The 26,864-nt window shown below is 35.9% G+C and overlaps 1 protein-coding gene across 1 annotated transcript in view; it reads right to left on the bottom strand.

The window, feature by feature from the left end:
• Window positions 1-26,864, bottom strand: part of CSMD3 (CUB and Sushi multiple domains 3) — a 1,015,135-nt gene that overhangs the window by 509,090 nt on the left and 479,181 nt on the right. The window contains 1 exon segment of the mRNA XM_032468125.1: window positions 24,837-24,961. Coding sequence (XP_032324016.1) covers window positions 24,837-24,961 — 125 coding nt within the window.

Here is a 26,864-nt window from a genome sequence, read left to right as displayed (position 1 = left end):
AAAGCTGATACTCTATTCCCTTTGTTGTGAGTAGTAAACTGTGAGGCATCTTTTGACTTCTGCTAGCATCCATGAATCTGTGGAAATCTAACTTTTTTTAACCTGGAAGTATGGAAAAATCTCAGATCTTTCACAGTTTTTAATAGTTTGGGTTATGACAATGGGGGGCCAGCAAAGAAAAGGCTTTGGAGAAAAGGAAGCATGACAAGCTCCCAAGCCAATTAATGGGATTTGAGAGAAGTCTCTGGAAATCAATGGCAAACACATCAATCACACCGAATGGTCAATGAGGCAATAAAAGCTCCTCTACTTTGCTGCCTGTCAATGAGGAGGCATTGAGGGGTTGGCTGCAGTCTGAGTACCCTAAAGTAAGATCAGAGGTAGCTGTCCTAAAGAATGCTAGGTACGCTAACTCTCTTCCAGGTAGGGAAATTTCTCAACAGTCTGGACAGTCTAAGTCAATTTCTCAGGTACACATCACACTAACAATTAATATTAAGATTTGGACTAGGGAGAGAAGGCATAAGTTTCTACCTATTTTCAGAGAAGTTGTGGATATGCTTACCTATGCTGAGTGATAAAGATGAATTTATGACAACTATGGGAAGAAACCAGGCTAACTGTTAGAACTTTGGTTCACTTCAGAGGTGAGAGGGCAGGGAGAAAAATGATTGATATGGAAGAATTCCAATACAGGACCATCTCATGACTCAGATTCTTCTGCAGTGTGTAATGCCCACCATAGATCTACTTAGAGGTAACATTAAAAGGTCCTGGAATTTTTGGCAATGGATTCTGGCTGCTAAGATGGGACTCTGGCCCTCTTGCAGAGATTTTACCAAGACAAACTCAAATGGGAAACCATAAATTAAGCATTGGCTAATATTCAGGCTTTCACTGCCCCAGATTGAGTTTATAATGCTGGCAAAATTAACCTACTGGAGGATGAGAAATTGACTCAAAGATAACTAAAAAAATTCCTGAAGGTAGGTACCGTGCTACTCAAAAATGAAAGTAAACTCAACTTTGTTTGCTGGCATGAAGTCACTCTCTCCCTCATATTTCCTGATTCTTCCTTTCTTCCACCAACCTGATCTCAGCTGCTTTAAAGGCAAGGATGATTAAATTTAGGATTAAAGTCTCCCTGGCCCTCAACAGGGACGAAAGGCCATACTCAGCTCTCCAAGTATGCTGCAGAATCTAGGAGACAGGAGGGACTCAAACTTTTATGACTTTAAAACAAAAGCACCTAGGTCACCATTCTAGTCAGTCCTGTGGAATATTAAACATCCAAATCAAATTGATATGATTTGAGTAGAGTTCACAAGTGGAGACAGAAGCAAATATGACACTGTGGGCAGGGTCCTTTGGGTCAATCTAGTGTACTGTTGAGGATTCTACTGATCAATATATAATTAGAATTGATGGGTTACACACTTGTATTATGAATGCCTGTAAATGCCAGAGGGGATTCTCCCAGTTGGGAAGATCTTCATGTGAGAAGTACTATTATCTTTCATTCCTGAAACCTTAATGACTCTTGAGCTATGTGTCTGTAACTAATGGTTTTGCTGATTGTAGCCTCTGGCAAAGGAAGTCCATTGTCAATGGTAAGTCTGTCCAGTTCATAACTTTTGAAAAATAGCTATTATTTTTCTATTGGGTTCTCGTCAAATCTGAACATTTGACTTATACTGTTATTGTGGCTCAGCTTGATATTTCCATTTTAGATGCATCAACTTAGATTCACTGATTAACAAGGTTAGGAGGGCCCATAAACCTTGCTTGCCAAATGGAAATGACATTTTCAAGAATTCATCTGGCCTGGCCTCAAAGACATCTCAGCTTTATAGGAAAAGATAACAGCTTTTTCTTTTGGGGAAACTTTATCCCCTACTCTATTCTTCCAAGCAAAGCCTCTTGTTCAGTGTACCATCAAAAGCTCTAAATGGGGCCTGTTTCAACTATGGTACCCACTGCTCTGCTGTGGATGTTCAAACTCAGCATTAGCCATGTAAGATCTAAAATGGACATTGCTACTATACTCAATGGGCAGAACTCAAGGTCATTCCCAAAGCTCTAGTCAATACTTTCTTGATGAACCTTATACATTTACTGACTCTTGGATTGTTGTCAGTAGCCTAGCTGTTTAACTTGCCATCTGGAAAACTACAGGTTGGAAGATGAAAGATAATCTCTTTGGGGCTATGAAATGTGAAAAAAAAAAAACTGTAGCTGATAATTAAGCTATCTGATTCATTAATGTAGATGCCCATGACAAGGGCCTTTTCTCTAATGAGATCTACTGGAACCAAGTTGCTGATCAAGCCTGTGCTACTCAAATTGCCATCATTGCTGCCTAGATCCAACACCCTACTGGACATGACAATACATGCACTATTATAAATAAAGTAACAAAGTTTTGGGGACAAAGTAAAGGACTCTATGTTTCTAGTGCAAAGAAGACCATCAAACATCATATTCATCATTCCTGTCAAAAGATGCCCTATTTCTCTTTGGTAAGTGAAGTTACATTGCATGAGTCATATTTCTGCCTGCTCCTGCTAGACTGACAACCTCAAAACTTGGACCTCTTCTCAGAGTTATCAGTAGTGTTTTAGGGCTTTGTAAGTGGTTGGCACTCTTTTTCAGGTTATAGCGTTGCTGGTCCAGTCTGATCAGCCAAATTCAGCCGTACCACTGGAGTCCTTGAAACAAACATTGTCATGTCTTTGGCTTTCAGGATCATTTTCACTCTGAAAGTGGTTGAACTATTATCACAGAAGCCACTCAAATATGGGCTGATCATAAAAGTATTTGATGGACCTTTCATGTTCTCTATCATCTACAACAATCTAGAATTCTGAGTGTTGAAATGGACTCTAAAAGTAAACAAAAAATTCCTAACTCTACCTCATTCCCATTTTTTGGTCCACAGGCCTTTGTAAAACAGTTTGGTCAATGAATGAAACCATCTTCAGAAGGGGCTCATTGCCAGAAAGAGAAAGAAAAATGCCATATAATATCACTTATATGTGGAATCTATAAAAAGAAATGAAAAGAAAAAAGAAAAAAAAGGGCACTATGAACTCATCTACAAAACAGAAACAGACTCGCAGACATAGTAAACAATCTTATGGTTACTGGGGAAAGGGGTTGGGAAGGCATAAATTTGGGAGTTTAAGATTTATAGGTGTTAGCCACTATAAATAAAATTAGATTAAAAAAAGTTTCTCTGTATAGCACAGGGAACTATGTTCAATATCTTGTAATAACCTTTAATGAAAAGGAATATGAAAACAAATATATGTATGTATATGCATGACTGGGAATTGTGCCGAACACAAGAAACCGACACATTGTAACTGACTGTACTTCAATAAAAATAAAATAAAATAAATAGAAAATAAAAGCAGTGAAGTCAAAAAAAAAAAAAAAAAAAGAGAGAGAGAGAGAGAGGCTCATTGATTCTCAGCTAATTCCTGGGTAATGATAAAAGAGCTATTTTGCAAATTGGAGATTCCACCTTGACCGTTCCTAGTGTGGCATACTTTGTCTTCCTTCCCCTAACAGCAACCACATCTCTGTTTGGTTCATACATTCTGCTTAGCTTTGCAGTCTGGGTAAAAAATGGCTTAGGAGATTCCGACTTGTCTCTGCTTCAGTGATCTGGATTCTTTTGTTGGGCTGACATAATCCTAGCCTTTAGGGATAATTGTCACTTGGATCAGTTCACAATGATCACTGAGGCTCTCTACAGAGGCCCACACTGACAAAATTTGGGGATGTATTGGGTCTTTGTAAGTTTTATAAAAATGCCCTCGTTATACTTGTATCTGACATGTCTGAATGAAATGTCTATATGAGAATATATGATAATTAGAGAAAAGGTGGAGATTGCATTCCTGAAATAGGATACACTGATTTTGTGGTGGTGAAGGAGGAAAGAGACATTGGCATAGGGAGATAGGCGTGCGAGAGAGGGAAGAACTTTAATGACTTTGTTTCTCAAAATCACCCCTGGGGTCTTTTTTTTTCTAAGGAAAACACCTTGGTGTGGCATTCCTAAACTGTTGTGAGTCCATAAATTTCACTTACTGATAAGTCTGCTGTCTCCTGCCAGGTGTCTTTGACGATGGTTGGATCATGAGTGTCCTTAACCTTACCAAGAGGTCTGTAGAAATAGTAGGGGAAGACCCTAACTTCCACACCTCCCAGTTAAAATATCTCTTTATACCTCCATGTATTTGCTCTATCTCTATTCTTATAGTTCTTACTCTGTCATTCCATGAGGTAGACAAATGCCAACCTTCTGGCGGCATAGATAAATAGGACAGAATAAGGACCCTCCAAAAACAAGGACCAAATCCAATGACTTGAACTCAACTGGGAAACCTAAGTTTTACCAATTTGGAGGCACTTTGAGGGCACTGTCAACCTGGGTCCTCCAATTGATATACGTCATCCTTGTGGGGTGGAAGCAACAATTTTTAAAAGTACTTTCTTTCCAGAGGTATGATGTATGCCCCAGGGACTGTATTAAATAGTCTTCTTCCCCAAAATACAGTAATATCTGCCTTAGGGATGTTAATAAGAAACATTCAAGAGTTTAAGAAAAACATCACCAAAGGTCATGGAGCCATAATATAACTGTGGAGATCTCACCATTTAAGACTACCTTGGTTACTTGAAGGAGATACTAACTAGCTGAAGTGATCAATGATACCATCTCTGTTCTGGAAGGCATTCAGGTAAGCCTCAACTTACTGCTTAGGATTGTTAAAAATGGTAGAACTGCCCTATATTTCTATCTTGTAGGCCAAGGCAACTGTTAACTAATCTCACAGTACCCAGTAATGCCTTTGAATAGGTGCAAAAATCAATACGGAAATGAAAGGAAAAAGCCACCTGGCTTTCTAAAGTAGACACTGATGGTTGATGTGATTTGTTATGTTAGTTGGGGCTGGGCCCCTGGAGGCTGGGCTCATTTGGCAGTTTGGTTTCCTGTTGATAATAATCTTAATTAAATGCTGTATGATGAAAATTGAATGGATTTGTTTCCAGCCTCTGGCATTCAGATTAATCAGAGCATCTGACTAGTGGGAATTCTCATGGGAAAATGCACCAGAAGCCAAGACGTAGAAATGAGGGGTGGATATTTTCAGGAGGCAATTATCCTTGGGTCTATCATAGGTGTATACATTTTGCAAGCAAAGGAACTAACTGCCTTTGTTCTGGAAGATCTTTTTAAGGTTGCTTGTATATTGAACAGCCTTGAAAGACAGAGAAAAAGTGTCTCCTTCCAGAACAAAGGTCAAATTTATTTTCAGTCTGGAACACAGTGTCCCCCTCGAGATCAAAGGAATAGGCATGCTCACTATAAAATATTTGGATTTCCCTGGATTCAGGTTCATTTCGTATAATACAGCCCATTGCATGAGCAGCTGTTATCTAATCCTATTCATGTAGTTCTGTGGAAACTGGGGCTCAGAGAAGTGGCAACAGTGTCAATGTTCTGGCTACTACTCTTATTGTGAGGAGTAAACTGTCCTTTATCTTTGATCTAGGGGTCTTTTCACTTCTGCTAGCATCAAGCATCCATAAAAGTGTGGTAAGCTAACTTGTTAACTTGCAAGTACGGTAAACGTTCACATCTTTCATAGTTGACATATTCCTCTAACAATCCCATGAGGCCTATAGTGAGTCCACATGGCTAGAAAAGAATGACTACTGCTTACATCACCAGAGCCCCTGATCTGGCAATGCATCAGAAGCTTTACTAAAGGAACAACACGCATATTTTCTCATGCTTTTAATAAACCAATCCTCTACAACAGCTGAGAACCCTGAACTTCATTAAAAACAATCAAGCACACAAACAAAACTAATAATGGGAAAAGGAGACAGCTATCCTTCATTAATTACCTATTTTCCCTAGCCACCATCAACTACTAGGATCAATTATTATATAAGGCTTGGAACACATACAGGATAGGGAGTTTACATGGAAGCAACACAAACAGTTTAAGATTAAATAGTAGATCTGTCCCTTTTAATAACTATTTTCTTCATCTAATCAAAGGATTTCTCACTGGCTATTTTTTCCTAAGATTTCAGCCTCTTTCCATATTCCTCCATATTCCACCAACTTTCCAGATCTTTCCTCCACTTTTCACTCCCACATTCAAATACTTCTTTGCTTAGCAACTTTTTGCTTGTTTTGTTTCCCTTTATTCTTCCAAATCATAGCCATAGGGCCAAAATATCCATATGTAAAACTGCCTATTTCTTTCAAAACTAGTCAAGGTATAGTTTAGCAGTAACTTCAACCTTCCTGGGGTACATCATTTAACTATAATTAAGTATGCCAATATTACCATAATTTCTGAATTTGAAGAAAATAAAAGATGAAACTGTAAATATCTGTCAACTACATTGATGATATTGGGAGAAACTTAGTTTTAAAAAGAAAGGGGGAACTTTTCCAAAGGACAATTCAGGGAAGATGAACCAGAAAAGGGAGAAGGTAATTCAGGAAAATTATTTGTACAAAGTCCACAAATTCTGCTGAGTCAGGGTTTAGGTAAGACAGAAAAGCAGTTCCTACATAAGGACGCCAAAAGTCTTTTACAGGCTGAAACTGTGTTATTCTTATTTGTAAAAACTTCACAAGAGCCAAAACACGATATACACCTCTGTAAAGTTTAACTAATCATGTCCACAGTTTGTACATTCTGCACTTTTTAGAATTTTGGGCCCTTTAATTCAGTGTGGTATAGTGAAAACATGGACTTTGAAATCATACAGATCTAAAGTTGAATCCTGGTTCCAGAAGGTAAGAGCTGTGGGTTTTTATTTGTTTGTTTGTTTTTAAATATATTTTTATTGAAGTGTAATAAGTTTACAATGTATCAATTTCTGGTGTACAGCATAATGCTTAAGTCATACAAGAACATGCATATATTTGTTTTCATATTTTTTTCATTATAAATTACTACAAGAGCTGTGTTTTCTTGAGCAATTTACTTGACCTATTATTTTCTCATCTATAAATGGCAAAATTATTGCATTAATTGTAGATAATAAATGTAAAGTAGCCAGCATAATTCCTGTTACAGAGAAAAAATTCAAGAAAATGTTGATATATATTATCATCATAAACATCCAATAGAGGAGATTGTTCTTGAACTCAGTTATTCTGACTCTAATCTGGGTTTCTTTTCACTAAAGGGACATACTGGAAGGTAATACAGGGTATGGTTACATCTAACTTTCTGGAGCAGTGTTTATATTGACTAAGCAGTGTTTATATTGACTAAGCAGTGTTTATATGACTAAGAAGAAATAAAGCTCAAAAGAAGTCCAATGATCAGTTTTAGAGTCTCCAAAATGTCAGGTTAAGGAATTTTGACTTTAATAGTAAACCAACAAATTATCTGCAGAATGGATTAGTATATCAAAAGTGTGTGTTTAATAAGAGAGTCTAGTAGAGACATGTGAAACAAATGTGAAGAGAGAAATCAGAGGTGAGAAGAGTTAGAAAATGATTGCAGCACAAACCAGCATCTTTCAAAATTTTCAGCACAGACCAGCATTTTTTGGGAACTTATGTTACATACTAAATTTTACTTTTGATGATAACCTAAGAAGATGAAAATATTAGAAATTCTGACAAGTTCTATAGGTAAAGTAATAACAAATCACCTATTTGTCCAAATACCACTGAACACCTTTTCAATCTGTTTATTATTAATATTCAAAGATAACTTTAGGAAATACTAGTCTAAAATATAATTATATATATTATATGAATATGTGTGTGTATAAATATATATATAAAATTGTTTTCCTTACTTTAAATCATTATTTTCTTTAGCATATTTCACATTTCTATCCTTTCTTGGCTTTAGGCAAGTGATCTTACAATGACAGTGTTCTTGCAAGTATGTATCACATATTTAATTTTCAATACTGGTCATACGTCCATCCATTTATGATTTGCACTTGTCTTTTTAAAGTCAGAATTCCCTAGGAAAGTTTCTGTAGTGACACTTGATGTATTCCCTGCATAGGACTTTTTTTTTTTAACTGTAGTTTACAGCATCTGAGAGTACTAGTAAATGGTAGTATATTTATAAGTTTGTAGGTGATTTTAATATCTTTCTTATAATTGGTTTGAAGTTGCTATTTTAAAATTCTAAATACACTGTCTAACAATGCCCACTATTTTTCCTTAGTTATTATAATTTCTAAAATAAGTTAATCATATTCCTCCCAGGTTTTAACTTTATCAGGCAGTTCTGCCATACTAGGGAAAAAAATATGTTCACATTAGCCAGTCCTGTCAATCCTTCCTGAGAGATGAACTAATTAAAAGGGCATGCTTAAAAAAAGTCAAATGTAGCCTTTGTTGTTTATAGCTCAGAATAAGTGCTGTTGTATGTAATTAATAAATATTTTTATAGTTATGAAAACAAAGAAAACTAGATTCCTTTTATGAAGATCTCACAAAACATTTTCCAACAATATGGTCTTTATGATATTTTAGTTTAATTTTTAAGTATTCTAAGTAGGTAATACAGAGACAAGGAAGCAAGACGGTGGAGTAGAAGGATGCTTGTAGCTCACCCTCTCCCACAAATACACCAAAACTCAAATCTGTGGACCTACTCAGCCAACCAGAGCACCTGCCGAACTCCGACAGAACATCACCCTCTTCGAAAGACAAAGATGCCAAAAATCTGGTAGGAAAAAAGAAAGAAGAAAAAGCAAAACAGTGCGGGACCAATCCTGTGGGGAGGGAGCAGAAAAGGAGGACTGGCGCTCATTCGCTGGGTCTCCCCTCTCCAACAGAGAGGCCAGTAGGACGGAGGGGGAACCTCCGAGGCTCAGATCTGCCCTGAGCACCCCTTGACTGACAGAACTGAGTTAAATGGGCACAAAGGGTCCCCATGACACCCAGCCTGAGACACGAGCCAGCAGCTGGGGCCGGGGCAGGCAGCCCGAGCCGGGCAGAGGACTGGGACAGCTGCACTGAGGCAGCCCCAGGGGACTGCAGGGTGCTGTGCACCGTGGCTGGGAGGGGATACAGAGCAGAACAACCTCGGTCTCCCATAAATTGTGGAAAAAGCAAATCAACATGGCTGGTGTGCCCTGGGGGAAGGGGCGCCATAGCCTTAGTCTTCTCAGACCTGCACCACCATTACTGGCACTTCTCATGAGAAGAGAGGTGGGGCTCAGCCACAGCCACCATAATCTCCTGTGCGCAGTGCCCAGGCAGGGGTGGGGCCAATACTTGAACCTGGACCTAGGAGCTCCTGCAACCTCCTAGGCAGGACTGAGACTTGTTTACAGCTGGAGGCAGATAGGATCTTTCTGCCCTGGCACCTCAGAGAACTCACACTGCCAAGACAAACAAGGAGCTGAGATTTGGCACGGAGCAGAGGCGGGGCCGTTCCACGGTCTTCCCCGAGCCCACCTTCGGAACACCAACCTGAGGCAGAGCGGGTAGCTGCACAGAGCAGCGGAGCGACCCGCGCTGGGAAAGGGTGGGCAGCAATCCGCTTTCCTGGCAGGAATGCAGTACCTGACCAAGGTGCTGGGAGGGGGCGCAATCCGCCCACCTGCCTCCCCTGAGTGCAGCATCTGACTGCGGCATCCGGAAGGGGAGTGACCCGCCTGCCCACCGGATAAGAGCTCAGCACCTGACCCAGTGATGGGAGGAGGCGCGATCTGCTAGCTGACAGCCACTGGGAGCAGCACGGAAGAGAGAGCCAACAGAGGGCCTCTGGAAACAGAAAGCTGAGTTCGTGAAACAGGGCGAAGACACCAAGACCTCTCAATAAAATCATTAAGGGCACAGCGTTTCCAGGAGAACGAGATAACTGATACTCCTTAAGCCACAGTGCCAGAGAGATATGAGCAATATGAAGAAGCAGAGGAACCACTCCCAATTAAAAGATCAAGAGAAATCCCCTGAAAGCACGATCAAGGAAATAGACATTCATGGCCTACTAGATCAAGATTTCAAAAAAGGAGTGATCAAAGTACTGAAGGAACTAAAGGAAATAGTGTTTAGAGATATAAAATATGTCAAAAATGAAATAGAAGCTATAAAGAAGAACCAAGTAGAATTAGTAAACTCATTTGTTGAGATGAGATCTGACCTAAAAGCTGTACAAAGCAGGCTAGATAATGCAGAGGAATGAATAAGTGACCTAGAACACAGGACAACAGAAAGCACCCAATCAGAACAGCTGAGAGAAAAACAAATAAAAAACAATAAAAACAATATAAGGGACCTATGGGATAATATAAAGTGTGCCAATCTACTCATAATAGGGGTTCCAGAAGGGGAAGAAAGAACAAAGGGGATTGAAAAGGTATTTGAAGAAATCATGACTAAAAACTTCCCAAACCTAAAGGAATCAGATATCCAAGTACAGGAGGGGCCCAAACAGGAAGAACCCAAACAGACCCACACCACATATCATAATCAAGATGACCAGAGTCAAGGATAAAGAAATGATCCTAAAGGCAGCAAGAGAAAAACAAAGAGTGAGTTACAAGGGAACTCCCATAAGGCTCTCAGCTGATTTCTCTACACAAACAGTACAGGCCAGAAGGGAGTGGCAAGATATATTCAAAGGCCTGAATGAAAAAAATATGCAGCCTAGGATACTTTATCCAGCAAGGCTATCCTTCAGAATAGAAGGAGAAATAAAGAACTTCACAGACAAGCAAAATCTAAAAGGGTTTAGCAACAGTAAACCCATGCTACAAGAAATACTGACAGGTCTACTCTAAATAGAAAAGAAGCAGGATGCTACAAAAATGAGAAACTCATACCTGGAAAGGAGATAACTGCCATGAATTACAAAAAGAATAAACACAAAGTTGTAAAAGAAGACATCTAAATCATTAAGAGTGGAAGAGGGAAGTAAGGAAAGCCATTGTGGAAAACAGTATGGAGATTCCTAAAAAGACTAGGAATAGACTTACCATACGACCCAGGAATCCCGCTCCTGGGCATAAATCCAGAAGGAACCCTACTTCAAAATGACCCCTGCACACCAATGTTCATAGCAGCACTATTTACAATAGCCAAGACATGGAAACAGCTTAAATGTCCATCAACAGATGACTGAGTAAAGAAGATGTGGTATATTTATACGATGGAATACTATTCAGCCATTAAAACTGACAACATAATGCCATTTGCAGCAACATGGATGTTCCTGGAGAATGTCACTCTAAGTGAAGTAAGCCAGAAAGAGAAAGAAAAATACCATATGAGATCACTCATATGAGGAATCTAAAAACAAAACAAAACAAAACAAAACATAAATACAAAACAGGAACAGACTCATAGACATAGAGTACAAGCTTGTGGTTGCCAAGGGGGCGGGGGGTGGGAAGGGACAGACTGGGATTTTAAAATGCAGAATAGATAAACATGATTATACTGTATAGCACAGGGAAATATAAACAAGTGGTAAATCATAGTGAAAAAAATGTGACAGTGAATATATGTATGTTCATATATAACTGAAAAATTGTGCTCTACACTAGAATTTGACACATTGTAAAATGACTATTACCCAATAAAAAAAGTTTAAAAAAATAAATAGGTAGTACAAATATCATATGCCAACCTTGCATAATTTGGAAAGAAATTTTATGCAGAAAATAAGAAGATAAATGTAACAATGGTAAATGAGAAGCTTTTGATAAGGCACTTCTTACAGTTTCACACAAAGCCACATTTGATCATTGGGGAAACAGATTTAGAAAAGCAATTCCTCATTTCTTTTGCTTTATGTGTTTTATAACTAAAGATTTTCTTGGCTTTTTTCCCTCTTAGAATTTGGTGGAAAAACCCAGGGAGATGTGAGATGTATTTATGTTTATTAAAAGTAACAATGTCATAACATCCTAAGCAGTTTCTCTTAGAATAAATATATAATTACAGATACTTTTAAGCATGAATATTTATCTTTCAAAAGTTGAAGCAGAAGTTTACTCAAGTACACGAAAATGGCAATGAACTTAAGTATTAACTTTAAATAGATTAAAAACATTGTTTTAAAAAATGAGGAGCATATGAAATCATCCAAAATACCTCTTTTTTTTTCCTGTGACAGAAGTAAGAAAATAATTTTATAGTGAAATTGCACTCAGAAAAAAGTTAGTCGTAAATATTGACTTTAAGTACATAACATAAATGTGAAATTTGAAATAAGCATTTTTAAATGAAATAATTAAAATAATAAGCCAGTAAAGCAAATGTTGCATAAACTGTATTATCAATAGACAGCAAGGAAAGGATGTGCACACGTAATGTATAGTGAAATGTTGTCACTTTTGATTTTAAAAAGAATTCATGTTTCATAAAGTAATATTCTGTTACTTAATTCTCTTCTCAAAATCATTTCCATGCTGCAAACCTACATTTGTCTTGTCTTGCTTCTCTAGAATACAGAAGCTAAAGGTGGCCAAAAGGGACAATGGAGGCAAGTAAAGTGCAGCTCATTCACTTGTGACCCCTTTTCATTTCTCCCCTAGAAATACTTATCTCAAAAGTAAATCTGTGCCATTTCCAGCTGGTAATATATGATAAGTATGAAAGTGAGTCCATCTTTGACATTCAACATGCAAATTTATATTGCTCTCAGTATCTGGATGTGTCCAATAAGAAGAGGAAGTGTTGAGCTGCTGCTTCAGCTCAGTGATCTGAATGCATCAAATTTCCACTTTGCCACTCTGTAGGAACAGAAATATGATAGGTGTAACTAAATGTTCCAACTAGTCTGCCAGTAAGTATATTATTCCTTGAGAATGAAGGAGAGACTCCTTAAGAAAACAGAATATCATTTCAAGTTGTTTTTTGAATCAATGCAGTTAAATTGACCAGTTTATCTCAGAGGGGATGTATTAACTGAATTATTCTCCTGAGACTTTGATTTAATTGGTGTGGGTTTGTACTCAGGCATGGATTTTTATTTTAAAAGCTCTCCAGGTGATTGTGATGTGCAGCCTGGGACTTGGGCTAAATGAAACCCTCAGGATATAATCCTGTTTCTCAGAGGCTGACTGCTTGATGACTTCCCCCGGCTCCCTATTTGTATCAATTTCATCTTAAGTTCCATCCTACTTCACCACGGAGTTGCTAGATTTCTTCCTCTTCTCAGATAACCTCACCTACTTTACAGAAAAGATGGGAGGAGGAAAGAAGTGGACTATTTGAGCATGATGCCTTCTTTGGTTTTCCACCTGTAAAATTACCTGTACCTTCATCTGTTCTTTCCTCATGGTCTCCCTCCTCCAAGGAGACAGTATGTTAACTCCTATCCAAGGGCAGTGTCACCTACTCTATTCTAAATCTCAGACCATTCATATCCAGTAATTATCTTCCAAATGTCCCAACTTTCACCTGTACTTTCAACCTCTCATACAAACTGGATCTTTGTCTTTGGTATTTAAACCTCTCACATCTTAAAAATGATCTTTCCCCAAATTGCTTGCCCCTCTATGTCTACTAACCTAGCTCTTGCCTTCAGTTCATAGTCAAGCTTCTCCTTTTCACTTTGTCTCAAATTTCTCACCTCATTACTCCTCAACTATAACCATGTGTTTTCCCCATCAACAATTCTAATAAAAACGATTTTACCAAGGTCACTGATGACCTCTTGATTATGGGATTAAATGAGTTCTTATTTTCTTGAACACTTTGCAGCACTTAACAATGTTGACCATATCTCACTTATAAAATATCTCCTCTCTGTGGCATCATCATAACACTATTCTCTCCTGTTACCCATCTGTTTCCAGTTGCTCCTTTTTTAATCTGCTTCACAGACTCAACTTGTTCCTCCTATCCCTTATTTATTGATGTACCCTTCAGTTTACTTTTCTTCTAATCCCTTCGCAGAATTTCTCTTCATCACTGACAATCTAAAGTCATATTGTTTTTTCATCTGAATTACTATCATAGCTTCCAAACTGGATATTCTGCCTCAGTGTTGCCTCACTCCATTCATACATCATTTCTGTAACATACTATACACCAATATTTCATGTCACATGGCTCATGTAGTTCTCTCCATCTGGTGTACCCTTCACACCCACTGTTCTCCTCATTAGACTTGTCTTCTACGTCTTCAAGGTTCAGCTCTGATTCTTCTTCCTGTAGGAAGCCTTCTTTGTTGACCCCTAGGACACATATCTTTTATAGAGCTTTAGCATTATATATTAAATATATATTAACTTTGGAATCTCCTCTTGCCCTCCCAACCATTGAGAGTAAATTCATTTCAGGTAAGAATTTTCTCTTAGTTATCTTTTTATCCCCAAGTACCTAACACAGTGTCTGACTAGTACATAATTATCACTCAATAAGTACTTGTTCAAAGTATTAAATTGACATACCATCCTGTTTTTTTAAAGCCAAAGCAAAATTCTATCCTTTATACATTCAAGATAAACCCTAATATTTACCTCAGCATTGGCATATAAGAACATTTATAATAAGATGTGTTTGTCCAACCAAACATATCTCCCAATTTTTCCCACCCTCAAGAAGTTTATGCTATTCCATAATTCATTCACCAGTGTCTAACTCTCTTTCTAAAGTGGGTCTCTTTCATGACCCTGCAGCTTTATACATTGTTTTCTCTGTGTTGACAACATTTCTCTCAGTTTCTATGTATGTCTGTCTGCCTGTTAAATCCCTAATCATTCTTTTTACGAAATTTTCTAAACTCTTCTAGGCAGGGTAGTTATTTTATCCTCTTGAATGGAAAGCACTGTGTTCATTTATTTGCAATATCTCTGTGATGTATTGTGATGCAGACATTTCTGTTGTGTTCTTCCCACTAAAGTAAACTATTGATCTTCTTGAAGGGAAGACAATTTCTACCTCATCTTTTTTCTCCCTTTACCTAATAAATAATTAGCACTCTAAAATCAGTGTTGTTAAATAAGTGAATAATTTTCAAAATAAAGGAATACATCATAACTCAGAGATAAAGTCTCAGTGACTAAGTGATAGTTTCATGGTTAATGGAATTTATTTCCCAAAGGTTGTTATTATCATTTCTGTCTTCTGTCCTTCCTTTGTTTTGAATTTTCTTTACAACTTAAATATTGTCTCGGCAACCATGTTTTTGTTGCTTTAGGGACGTTCTCTGGTTGTTTTATTTTGAATGTACTGTTTTCAGTGAGACTGTAAATTCCTCAAGGGAATGATTTGTTTGGTTCTATTCTGTGCATCTATTCTGTGTGTCTACCATAGAGGGAAACAAAACATTCATTCATTCAAGTATTTGTGAGCATGACTGCCATGTGTCAGGCACTGCTAGTTGTTGGGGATGCTGATGCTTATATACTTAGATCCACAAAAAGTACTGAAAAGACTAGCTAAGCAGAAGAATATAGTCTATACCTTAATAAAAGAAAAAGTCTGTCAAAATGTGATAAATTCTGTATGTTCATACCCAAGGTAAAAATTTTCAAATAAATTAAATATTTAAAAAAATTCCTTTCTTACTAATCATATCTGTGTATTTTGCCTATGTCTTTCATTTCTTTTGGTGTCTATCTCTTTCCCAGGATTGCATTTTTTTTTTCATTTTACATGTATGTTTCACTTTTCATGTATAATTCCTTTGAGTGTCAGACATTCTAGAGATCACACTGTGATCATTTTATCTACAAACTTTCCTGCCCAGAAGTACCCCTACTGTTCTTTTAAAACAGAAGTGGGTTTGTACTGTGGAGAAGCTAAGTAAGGGAGTCCATAGTCCACTATCTTTACTTCTCCCATCTTTTCATGTGATCAGAATTAGTGGAAAGACTATTAAATCATCATAGATATTCCAGGTGCTTTGTGCTAATAGCACATCCTGTCAGTAAACACAGGAAATGAGGCTTTCTACAATACAGGGGAACAAAAACAAATACAAAAACAAACACAATACAGGAAAATTTTGATGTATCTCATAGATTTACTACAAACGAAAAAGTCATTTCATTTTAAGAACTCTTTGAAATTATCTTTCAAATGGGTAGTTTCTCCTATAGATTTTGAATTCCTTCTTCTGATTTAATTAGTTTCCATTTGTAAATACTTGCACAAAAATAATACATTTCAACTTTTTTCCTTACTTGTTTAGTTCAGCTAAAACATTTGTAATTTGGTTATTATTTTTATTCCCTGAGTTATACGTGCTTTGATTATGACATTGTCCACTTTATCTCCATTAAATTTCAAGTCCATAGGCCTTTAAAATTACATATGCTAAAAATTAAAGACTTATTTCCTGTTTATTTTTCTCTCCCAATACTCCTAGAATTGTTATTAATTTTAAGAATTAAATTTTAATTTCCCATTTAAAAACTTACAAATTTTAATTCTTACATAGAATCAAGAATCACAATTTAATCAACTTAATTTTTTTAAAGGAATGTTGTTTAAAATCAACATATCATAGGAGTGTATTTAGTAGTAAATTTGTATACACACACACACACAAATAATCCCTTACCTTAATGTGAGATTATATTTTTAATAGTAATTGAGGTATGAAAGATCCATAGAACCTAAATTACTCTGACGCAGTTTGATGATTAATAACCACAGTTTTGGCACTAAATAAAAGCAACAATTGTCTATTTGTAAACTGCTACCCCAAATATAGCATAACAGAGAACTATAATATTTTGTTACAAAGTTTATCAGATATTATTATTATTATCAGTATCATCATCAACATCATCATTATTACGCACTGTGTGCCAGGAACTGAGACAAACAAAGGACTTGCAAAGGTAAAGACAAACATTGCTACAGACTGAAGAATTTTGCCCCTGCCCCCACCAAAATTTATATGTTGAATCTTAATGCCCTTGGGATGGTATTAGAAGGTAAGGTCTTTAGGAGGTGAATAGGTGATGAGGGTGCAGTCTTCCTGAATGAGGTTAATGCCCTTAATAAGAGAGATCCAAGAGCAATCCTCACCCCTCCACCATGAGAGTTACAGTTTGAAAGTTATAGTAAGAAAGGTGGTCCTGCTCAGACATGATCTTAGACTTCTCAGCCTCCACAATTGTGAGAAATAAATATTTGCTTTTTATAAGCCACTCAGTTTATAGTATTTGTTATAGATGTGAACAGACTAAGACAAACACTGAACTAAAAATAACCTTAACATGTTCCAGAAAAGCAGCAATTGTATTTAAGAATATTTAAAATTTACAACCAGAAAAAGTCCATAGTAATCACCTTATACGTCCATCCTGAAAAATTTACAAGAAAGCAAACTGAATCCCAGGAAAGTTTAAACAGGATAAGTATAATCATACTTCAAGAAAATGGGTAAGTTGGAAATAGAAGGTTCTCACTAACATCTTTGGCAATATCCCCCAGCCAGGCCAAAATGAAATCATTCATTTGCTAACTATTTGCATATTTTTCTAATAATTTTTGAGGTTGGCAAGATGTGTGGAATGTATTTCTAAACAATTGTTGGAAGGGCACCATTGAAATGCAAACTTTCTAATTGTCAGGTAGTTTTGAATTCTAAATAATATATATAAATGCTTCACTATTCATCTCCATCAAATAACAAGTAAATGTCATTTTATCATTAAAATATGCTCATTGTTGGAGCTCAGTAAAATTCATTTGCTTATCAAAATTATATGATAAATTTCAAAGTACTGTTTTTAGAAAAAAACCATGAAGAAACATGAATCTATGATAAATATCCTTACCTAGACCATCTGTCTATCTTCTTCACCATATGCCACTCTATTAATTCCTAATATCATCCTTATTATGCATCATCTCATCTGTAACATCATTCCACAAAACTAAGAAGGCATCAATAACAGCTACAGAAAAACACCTGCTCTATGTGTTTCCAGCTGATAAATTTCAGCAGGTTCTCTTCTTGTTTGCTCTTGGGCAAAATTTTCTAATTGCTTTTGCATTACAGGAAGCTTTCTACCAGGGCAACTTTGTCTGATTACAATTAGCACACTACTATCTTCTTAAACTTATTTATTGTAATTAATTAAATCTCCCCACAATATTTATTCAAAATGTTAATTTAGCAACTATCATGTGCACAATAACATGCACATAATGGTCACTAGGCTAAACATTGTGAAGAAGAATAAAATATGAGTAGGAACTTATAATAGCTGTAAAATAATTTTGAAAACTATAGATCTGCAAAGCCCGTAATAAATACTGGTTAATGAGGGCCGTAGCTCTTAGGTTTGGCCAATAATTATTTAAGCTGTATACTTTTTTTTTTTATTTTGCATATGAAGAAAAGAATTAAGTCTCATTATGATCCTTCTATTTAATCAAAGGCAATGAATAGATAGACTACATCGGCAACTAGCCTCTTCTTGACAACAGCTGAAATAAATCTATTCAAAATTCTAGCACTTTGGAAGGGCTGATTATTTTGTCTTTCTGAAGTGGTTTTGGTTGAAGGAGTAAGTCCCCCCATGAAATGATTAGGAACCACTGCCAAAAAGAACAGAATTAAATGCTAAATTGTATGGTAAAGACAGTAAATGTGAAATGATGTTAAAGAAGCGGGTGAGTAAAGGATAACTGAAATAGGAAAGAATTTTTTGAGGAGGTGAAAGTTGAGTAAGACTCTGAAAAGTGGGCAAAATATGGTTAATAGGTACACTTTCATTTACGACAGGTCTGACATATATGAAAATTAGAGCTGTAATTCCGTTCGGTATTAAGCTGCTGGAATAAACCTTCGGTGAAAGTTAAAGAAACAACTAGATGGAGATAAATCATGAATTATTTTGGAAATGAGATGAGTTAATAACTATTAGCAGCACCACTACTATAACCACCACCACCTCTATCTCTATCTAAATGTTTGTGTTTTAAATTTTTTTTTGTTTCTTTAATTTTGTATCTGTATGAGATGATGTTCAGTAAACTTTCTGTGAAAATCATTTCATGATGTAAGTCAAATAATTATGCTGTACATCTTAAACTTATATAGTGCTATATGTCAAATACATCTCAATAAAGCTGAAAGAAGAAAAATGTTTGTGCTTCAGCCCATGTACAAAATGCTTTTACATGGATTATCTCATTCCACCCTCATACAAACTCTTAACTCCCTATGAAGTAGGCACTGGTATATTGCAACACTCCTTTTACAAATAAGAAATCTAATAATTATAAAGAAAGTAGATTCCTTAAGTAGAAGATCAGGGATTTAAACTGGCATTGTCAGATACCTGAATTCGTATTTTTGATTATTTCATTTCACTGGCTTACAATATGAAACTGAGAAATAACATGGGATTTTTGAACACTCCTGGGTTATAATAAAAATAAGACTTTGATGGGATTAGTATGCCAGCAATACATATGATAAACTGTAGTCCAAATGAAAAGACATGAGACAAATGCAGTACTGGAACTACAGAATGGTAGCAATGCTAATGGAGCTTTAGGGGTACTTCCAAAGCACTTCAAAGGAGTGACATAACTAAATCAGATTCCTGGACTCAATTCCAACATATGTGTTGGTGGGTGGAGCTTCCCACACAATACCAAGCAATTCTCAGGACACTAGCTGGGTGTCCTCGAATTCAACTCAATTTTGGCACTATCTACTGGGTGATAGCATCAGATTCTACAAGTTAAAATATAATCTACTGTGAAGGAAAAGCCGGGCTGGTCTAACAAGATAACTCACAAGTCTAGGAATGTGAAGGAGAGGCTGGGCTGGGCTAACAAGATAACTCACAAATCTAAGTATCGGAATACTGATCTGAGTTCTGCTGGACTAACTTGTAAATCTAAGTTAATTAGTGTTGGTTTGCTGTTCATGTTTTTTGCTAGCCAGCTAGGTTTTCAAAGATACATATCTGGCTTTGGAATGTTGGTTTGCTGCCTCCCCGCCCCCACTTTTGTGATGATAATGCTGCTAAAGCTGTTCCATGCCTATTGGCCGAATGCCCCAAGCTTGTACTTTACCCTATAAAACCTCATGCGCACGTCTTGGAGGTGCTCAGAGCTTCGGAGCAGAAGCCCCTCTGGGCCCGCTGACGTAATACATCTGAGTACTCCAACCCTCCGAGTGATGCTTGTTTCTTGGCTGGCCTGTCATTTCCGTAACACTACAACACTGTTCCCAATCCCCTGATGCCTCCTCCCCTATTTTAGATGCCAGTCTCAAACCAGGTCATTATCTGTGGTACTGACCAATCGGCTACAAATTGTAGGTTCCCACAACCACCTCCTAGGACTTCAGATATCAGTTGCAAGATCATGTTTGTTACCTGTACTTCTAATTGACTGGCTATATATCAGAGTCCCAAGACTGTCCCCTTTTTGGGTTCACAGAACTCAGAGAAACATTCTACTTACTAGATTACAAACTTATTATAAAAGGAAATAACTCAGGAACAGCTAGATGCAAGAGATGCACAAGGCAAGGCATGGGGAAAGGGCTTAGAACTTCTGTACCCTCTTCAGGCACACCACTCTCCTCAAATCTCCAAGTATTCACCAACCCAGAAGCTCTCTGAACTCTACCCTGTTGGGTTTTTAAGGAGGCTTCATTAAATAGGCATGATTGATTATATCATTGGCCAGAGATGATTGATTCAAACTTCAGTGCCTCATATTTCTTCCCAGAAGTCAGAAAGTAGGACTGAAAATTCCAAACCTTTAATCACATGGTTGGCTCCATTGGCAACCAGCTCCCACTATTTGGTGCTTCCCAAAAGCCACCTCGTTAACATAACAAAAGGTATCTTTAGCACTCTCAACATTTAGGAAATCCCTAGGGTTTTGGGAGCTGTGAGTCAGGAACTGAGGACAAAGACCAACTATACATAAGAGATGTATTTCGGTCATCTCAGTGAGCAATATATATTTCTTATAAATCAAAACATCACAATGACATGGCCTTTCTAATCTAATTTCACTTTTTACTCTTTCACACACTCAACAAAATGAATGCTTATCCTTCCCCACCCTTATTCCCCAAATATGCCAATTCACTTTGTGATTTTGCTCATGATATAGTCTCTGTATTTGGAATAGCTTTCAATTCCCTCTGTTGATATAAATAATAATTCCCAGGCTCTACTCTTATGTTACTTCCTCCATTTCAATGTCTGACCATCTCCAAACATGGAAATAATCCTCATCTGAATTTTGCAGAGGATTTTACCTCTCTTATAAACAAAAGTCTGCTATATATTACCTAGTTTTGTGTTTATACCTTGTGAGTCAATACAAAATACACATACTGTGTATCCCATATAGTGTTTAATCTGGCATACCTCCTAATATTCATTACTGTTTGTGGAATCCAAAATAAATTAATCAGTATATTAATAAGTGAATAAATTATTGGATAATTGATTGAATAAAGAAATTAAAAGATGACTCCCTGGTTTTTAGCCCAGTTTCCAATATTTTGGGCCTTTTTTGGCCTTCTTTTCTAATCTTCCCTTAATCACCACTTCCATTGCTCCCATGAATAGTTCATGCCATTGTGCTTTAATGGACAAAAACACTGGTTATTTGGACCTGGCCAAATAAATATTGACTGAAAGTTCATCAAAAATGTTTTGTCCAATCTATTAATATTAACTCTCTTAAATGTTTCCTAGTTAACAAATTATTAATTCTCAAATAAATGCTGTTTCTTTGAACATCATGAATGTCTAAAATAAACATTCAATATACCATTCACATGCATAAATCTGCTTATTTGCATAAGCTCTAGCTTTTGGATATCTATTGCATTTCCAACAAAGAAATAATTATTTCCATAATGGTGAACTGTCAAATATCTCATATACATATCCCATTTAGGGAATAAAAAAGTATTGTCTGCGTCTGTGTAAAATCCATTAATATTAATTTCTGAATTGCTCTTTTTCTTTTAATTCATAATTTGCTGTTTGTATAAACTTTTAGCCCCTTTAAAATCACCATTTCTTGATTGTTCGACCATGCAATACACAGACAGCAGCTATATTAATGATCCTCTCAAAGGTGCAGTGCACTGATACTGCTATTTACGCTGCTGTCTGGAAAAAAACATATTTATTCTGTCCAAGCACCCATGAGACATGAAAACTATTCTTTGTTCATACAGTGGATAGTCATTTTAAAACTTCAATTACTATTTCAGCATGTTCCCTCCATTACTGTTTCCAGTACCACAGCCAGTAATTTCTAATAGCAAAATTTCTTTATAAACCATATATACATTTGCCCTTCATGCAACAAACAAATAAAGCTATGTATAAATGATTAATATCTGCAGAAAAATGTAAAATCAAGGTGAAATAATAACAATATATCAATTTTGAATATGCAAATTTTGTACCTCCCAGCTATTGACTAATGGCTGTTGAATGAAAAAAATCTCTCTCTCTCTCTCTATATATACACATACATACATACACACACACACACACACACACATATATATATATATATATATATATATATATATATATAATATATATCCATTATCTATCTTGGAATCAAATGAAATAATCATATGTTAATATTAAACAAATATTCTTGAGACTTAAGTCAGTACAGAGCTGTTCTTTGGGCTATAGGGTTTATTAAAAATAACAAAATAATGTAATATTATTTCTGCCTTTGAATAATTCACAATCATAATAAATATGATTCATTCTTTTTATTGAAATGAGAGTCTTGAATGAATAAAAGGTGGTTTATAGTCTTAATCTCACTTTATGTAAAACTACAATGCATGATCTGGCTACAACTTTTCTTTTTATGTGAAATTTTATTTAGGCATTTACGTTACTCTCCTTTCCATGAATCTTTTCCCATTCTTTTTTGCCATAAAAAATGCACATGCTTAATTTATGTAAAACTGCAGCAGGATACAGTTGCCACCACATACAGGATGCCACCATTTTGAAACCAGGATTTTCACTTTTGTCCCTTATAACTGTAATTTCTCTTGAGCGGAGGACACCAAAAGAAATCAGCATTACATAGTTTACTGTTCTGTTCATTGCCGGGACACTGATGAAAGTAACTTCCACAGTATTTATTATTCAGTGTCCAGTTTATAAAGAACAATGCAAGATATTTCAGATCTCAAATCTATGAAAAAGTTTCCTTTTGTTGTGTTATTGTTATGCTTGTATTTCATAGACAATGTTTTTAGTATAAACTGCTTAGGATTCTCTGGCAGCTGTCATAATTAAACTTGTAAATCACTCTTAAAAGTTATTTACCAATTTGTACATAAGCTCCTGTTTAGGACTGTGTACTGTTCTACCTAATTTTATCATTATCCCCATTTCATTATTTATTTTTTAATGTTATTGCATTATATGATATTTTGTAAGCCTTTGAGAAAGGTGATGAATAAACACCTACCTGTGTGATATGAAAGTTTTATTTGTACCTAAGAAAAATCTAGATTCTCTCTTTTTCTTACTCTGGGTGTCAATGCCAAGTGAGTAGAATATATGTAATTGCTTCCATTTTATTATCTTTTATTCCCTCTTTAATGCTTTGAAATTTGGCTTCTCTCCCCATACTATAAATAGTCTTTCTTAAGGACTTTGTCATTTTCCAGACATTTGAGCTTGGAAAAGTGTATGGATCTCTCTATGTCTTATAATACTCAGTTCTAAAATGGAGATAATAATGCCTCCATTGGTTTGTTTTGTGGATTAAATTGAGTGAATTACATTCAGTGGTTAGCACAATGCCTGACATACAATAAGTGCCTAAAAAATTAATTCTTTGGTGAAAATGTTGTAGTAACTGGATAATCCCCTACATAATTCCATTTTTCAATTTTTGTGTCCTTATTAAGAGCTTATAATTTTTCTAGTCTCATAGACTTGAACATCATCTTTGACTCTTTCTTGTCACTTTCTCCTTCCATATCCAGCCAGTTGTCAAATACTTTGTCTTTTTCCTTTTACAATAGCTCTCAAATCTTCCCTTCTCTATTCACCAGAGTCTGTCCACACAGTGTGGTGACTCAGTGAAAGTGTTCCCTGACAGAGAAGAACTTATGGAATTTTGAGTACTAAGACACTGAAATATGCAGAGATGCCATTGTTAAAAGTAACGACAAACAACAATGGCAACAAACAAACAACAAGAGTGCCAGTAAGCCAAGATGAGGTATTCATTTTGAAATATGGTTTAATAAAGTTTAGAATAAAGGAGCCTCGTTTAATTTACATGGAAATATTTAATTTGTAGAAAAGTGGTGAAAGTAAATCTTAACTGCAATGACTGGTAATACGAAAAGCCAGAGCACTCATTGATTTGTCTTTTCTTAAACTAACTAACGATAGAATCAGTACTCCACCTCCACTGCCACCAACATCACTACTATTGGACACATAAGCAATTAAAACGGCAAATCATACAGGCGGAGGTAGAATTACAGTTTAAAAAATCCATACCCACATCAATGTCTATACAGGGTAATTCATGATTTAAAACAAAAACAAAAACAAAAACAAAAACAAAAACATAGCCAACAAAGTTACCACTGACTTATATTACTTATTTTATGTTCCAATTTGTTGCTATATGATTACTAGATTTGGAACTCCTTGGGAACCTGACACAGTGGTTTGCACTTGACAGCTTTCTTCAATAAATATTATTAAATACAAGAGTTAAATATTTCCTTAAAGGCAGTATTACAGCTCAAAGATTCAATTGAAATTTATATTCAGTTGGAACGAAGTTCAAACCATTGAAGTGTGTTGAGAGCATTTTTACTTTAAAGACCTTTCTTTACCTTTACATACAGGCCTGTGATCACTCCAAGCAGCAAAGACTTCAGCTATCCGTTGACAAGTGATGCTCTTAGCACCCTGTAGGACATAATCTTCATCACAAGAGAATTGCACAGTTGATCCAAGGCTAAAATTGAACAAAGGATTAAAAAACAGGATTAGAAGCATATAACATAATGATTAGAGTCCAGTTCTACTGAAAATATCCAATAAGTTAAAAGATGTTTCAAGATAACAAAAAACACCTTTCTTTTTAGAAACTAAAATATGAAAATATGACATACAAATATATAATAAAAATATAAACAAATGAATCTACTATAAGTCAGTAACACATAGATATTGGTAGAAATTGTAGAAAGCTGTCATCAAGTTTAATTATCTCATTACTAAGTTTTAGAAGCCAAGGTTAAATAATTGACTAAATTTCCCATCCTAAGTAGGTGGTAAATGTGAAGCAAAAAGTGAACGTCCTGACTTGATCCCAGTGCTTATGTTCATACCACATTATAGTACTTCTCTACCAGGTATTTATAAACATATTTACTTAGACATGCATTTGCATATCCACATCTATCTATCTATCTAGATAAATATATATACATACTTAGGACAACAAAATTGTGCTGATTGTTTTTCATATTGAATTCACCCACTATTTATTATTTAACTTACTGCAATAGGGATTTAATTTCCTTTTCCACTTAAAGTGGAATTACTAAAACAATCATTTTTAAAACTCGAAATAGATAAGATTAAAGATGTTTTTATTTTATTTCTGAAATTAAAAAAAAAAAGTGACCATGAATACTTTGTAAACAGGAACAACCCCAGTAAAAAAAACAACAACAAAAAAGAAAACTATTTTCCTACGTGCCATAAAAAGCCTTCCAGCAGTAAATCCCTGCCAACTTCACCTCATCTCTAACCCACTACCACAAGTCATCAGCACCTTTAGCAGCTGACAGGTTTTGTGCATGCCATGCTGTTTTTTGTCTGCACTGCTTTCCCTGACCCCTCTGCCTGGAGAACATTACATGCACCCTCTCACCCAACCTGTGCCTGACAGCTCCTGTTCAGCTTCCTGAATTTGTCAGTATGGAGGGGTTGCATGGTCACATTTGTGGTGTTAAAACATACCTCTGGAACAGTGTGGAGGACAGTTTAAAAGGAAGATTAATTAGAGAAAGGGAGGATAGTAAAACAATAATTCAAATATTTTAGGTGAAGGGTGGGCAATTATGTCCAACCTGCAGGCCAAATCTGGTCTACTGCCTGTTTTTTATATAGCAGAGATGCTGAAAATGGTCTTTACAATTTTACATGTTTGAAATAAATATTACAAAAAAGATTATCTTATGGAATGTAAAATGTCTTTAAATTCAGATTTCAATGGCCATAAATTAAGTTTTATTGGAATACAGCCACATTCTTTCAATGATGAAATTCTTTCAATTCTTTCAGATCTGAGTAAGTTGTAATGGAGACTCTTTGGCCTATAAAGCATAAAATATATACTATCTAATCTTTTATAGAAAAAGCTGGCCAACCTCTGGTCTAGGCTAAAGATGACAAAAGACCTGAACTAAGGGGTGGCATGGCAAAGAACAGAAAGGTTTAGTACATGGAAAAATCTCTACGTGTTAGAATCTACTCTCCTCTGGAGGCATTTTCTTTTTTCTCTCCTTTTTTTAAAGTGGGATTTCATTTTAGATATAAAACACATCCAGAAGAGTGTACAAAATAAAATGCACAGCTTAGTGAATTATTATGAATTAAATACTCACATAACCAAGGAAGAGATTATCTTCAAGTCTTCTTTACTTCTTACTCCAAGTTTTATTGAAACCATGCTAATAGCCTGAGCAGCCTTACAAGTTTACCTAATGGTCATTTCTCTACCCTTTCTTACTTCCTCATCTCAGTAAATGGAAACACAGACATTTGTCATGCATTACGTTTAAGACAGTTTACAGCTTTAACATTAGATCACTATAATTCTTCCAATGACATAATATCCTTGTGAAACT

Source organism: Camelus ferus, chromosome 25 (assembly GCF_009834535.1).
Source record: "Camelus ferus isolate YT-003-E chromosome 25, BCGSAC_Cfer_1.0, whole genome shotgun sequence".
NCBI classification, from domain to species: Eukaryota; Metazoa; Chordata; class Mammalia; order Artiodactyla; family Camelidae; genus Camelus; species Camelus ferus.
Note: the sequence above shows the minus strand (reverse complement) of the source record. Positions and strands in the feature narration are given on the sequence as shown.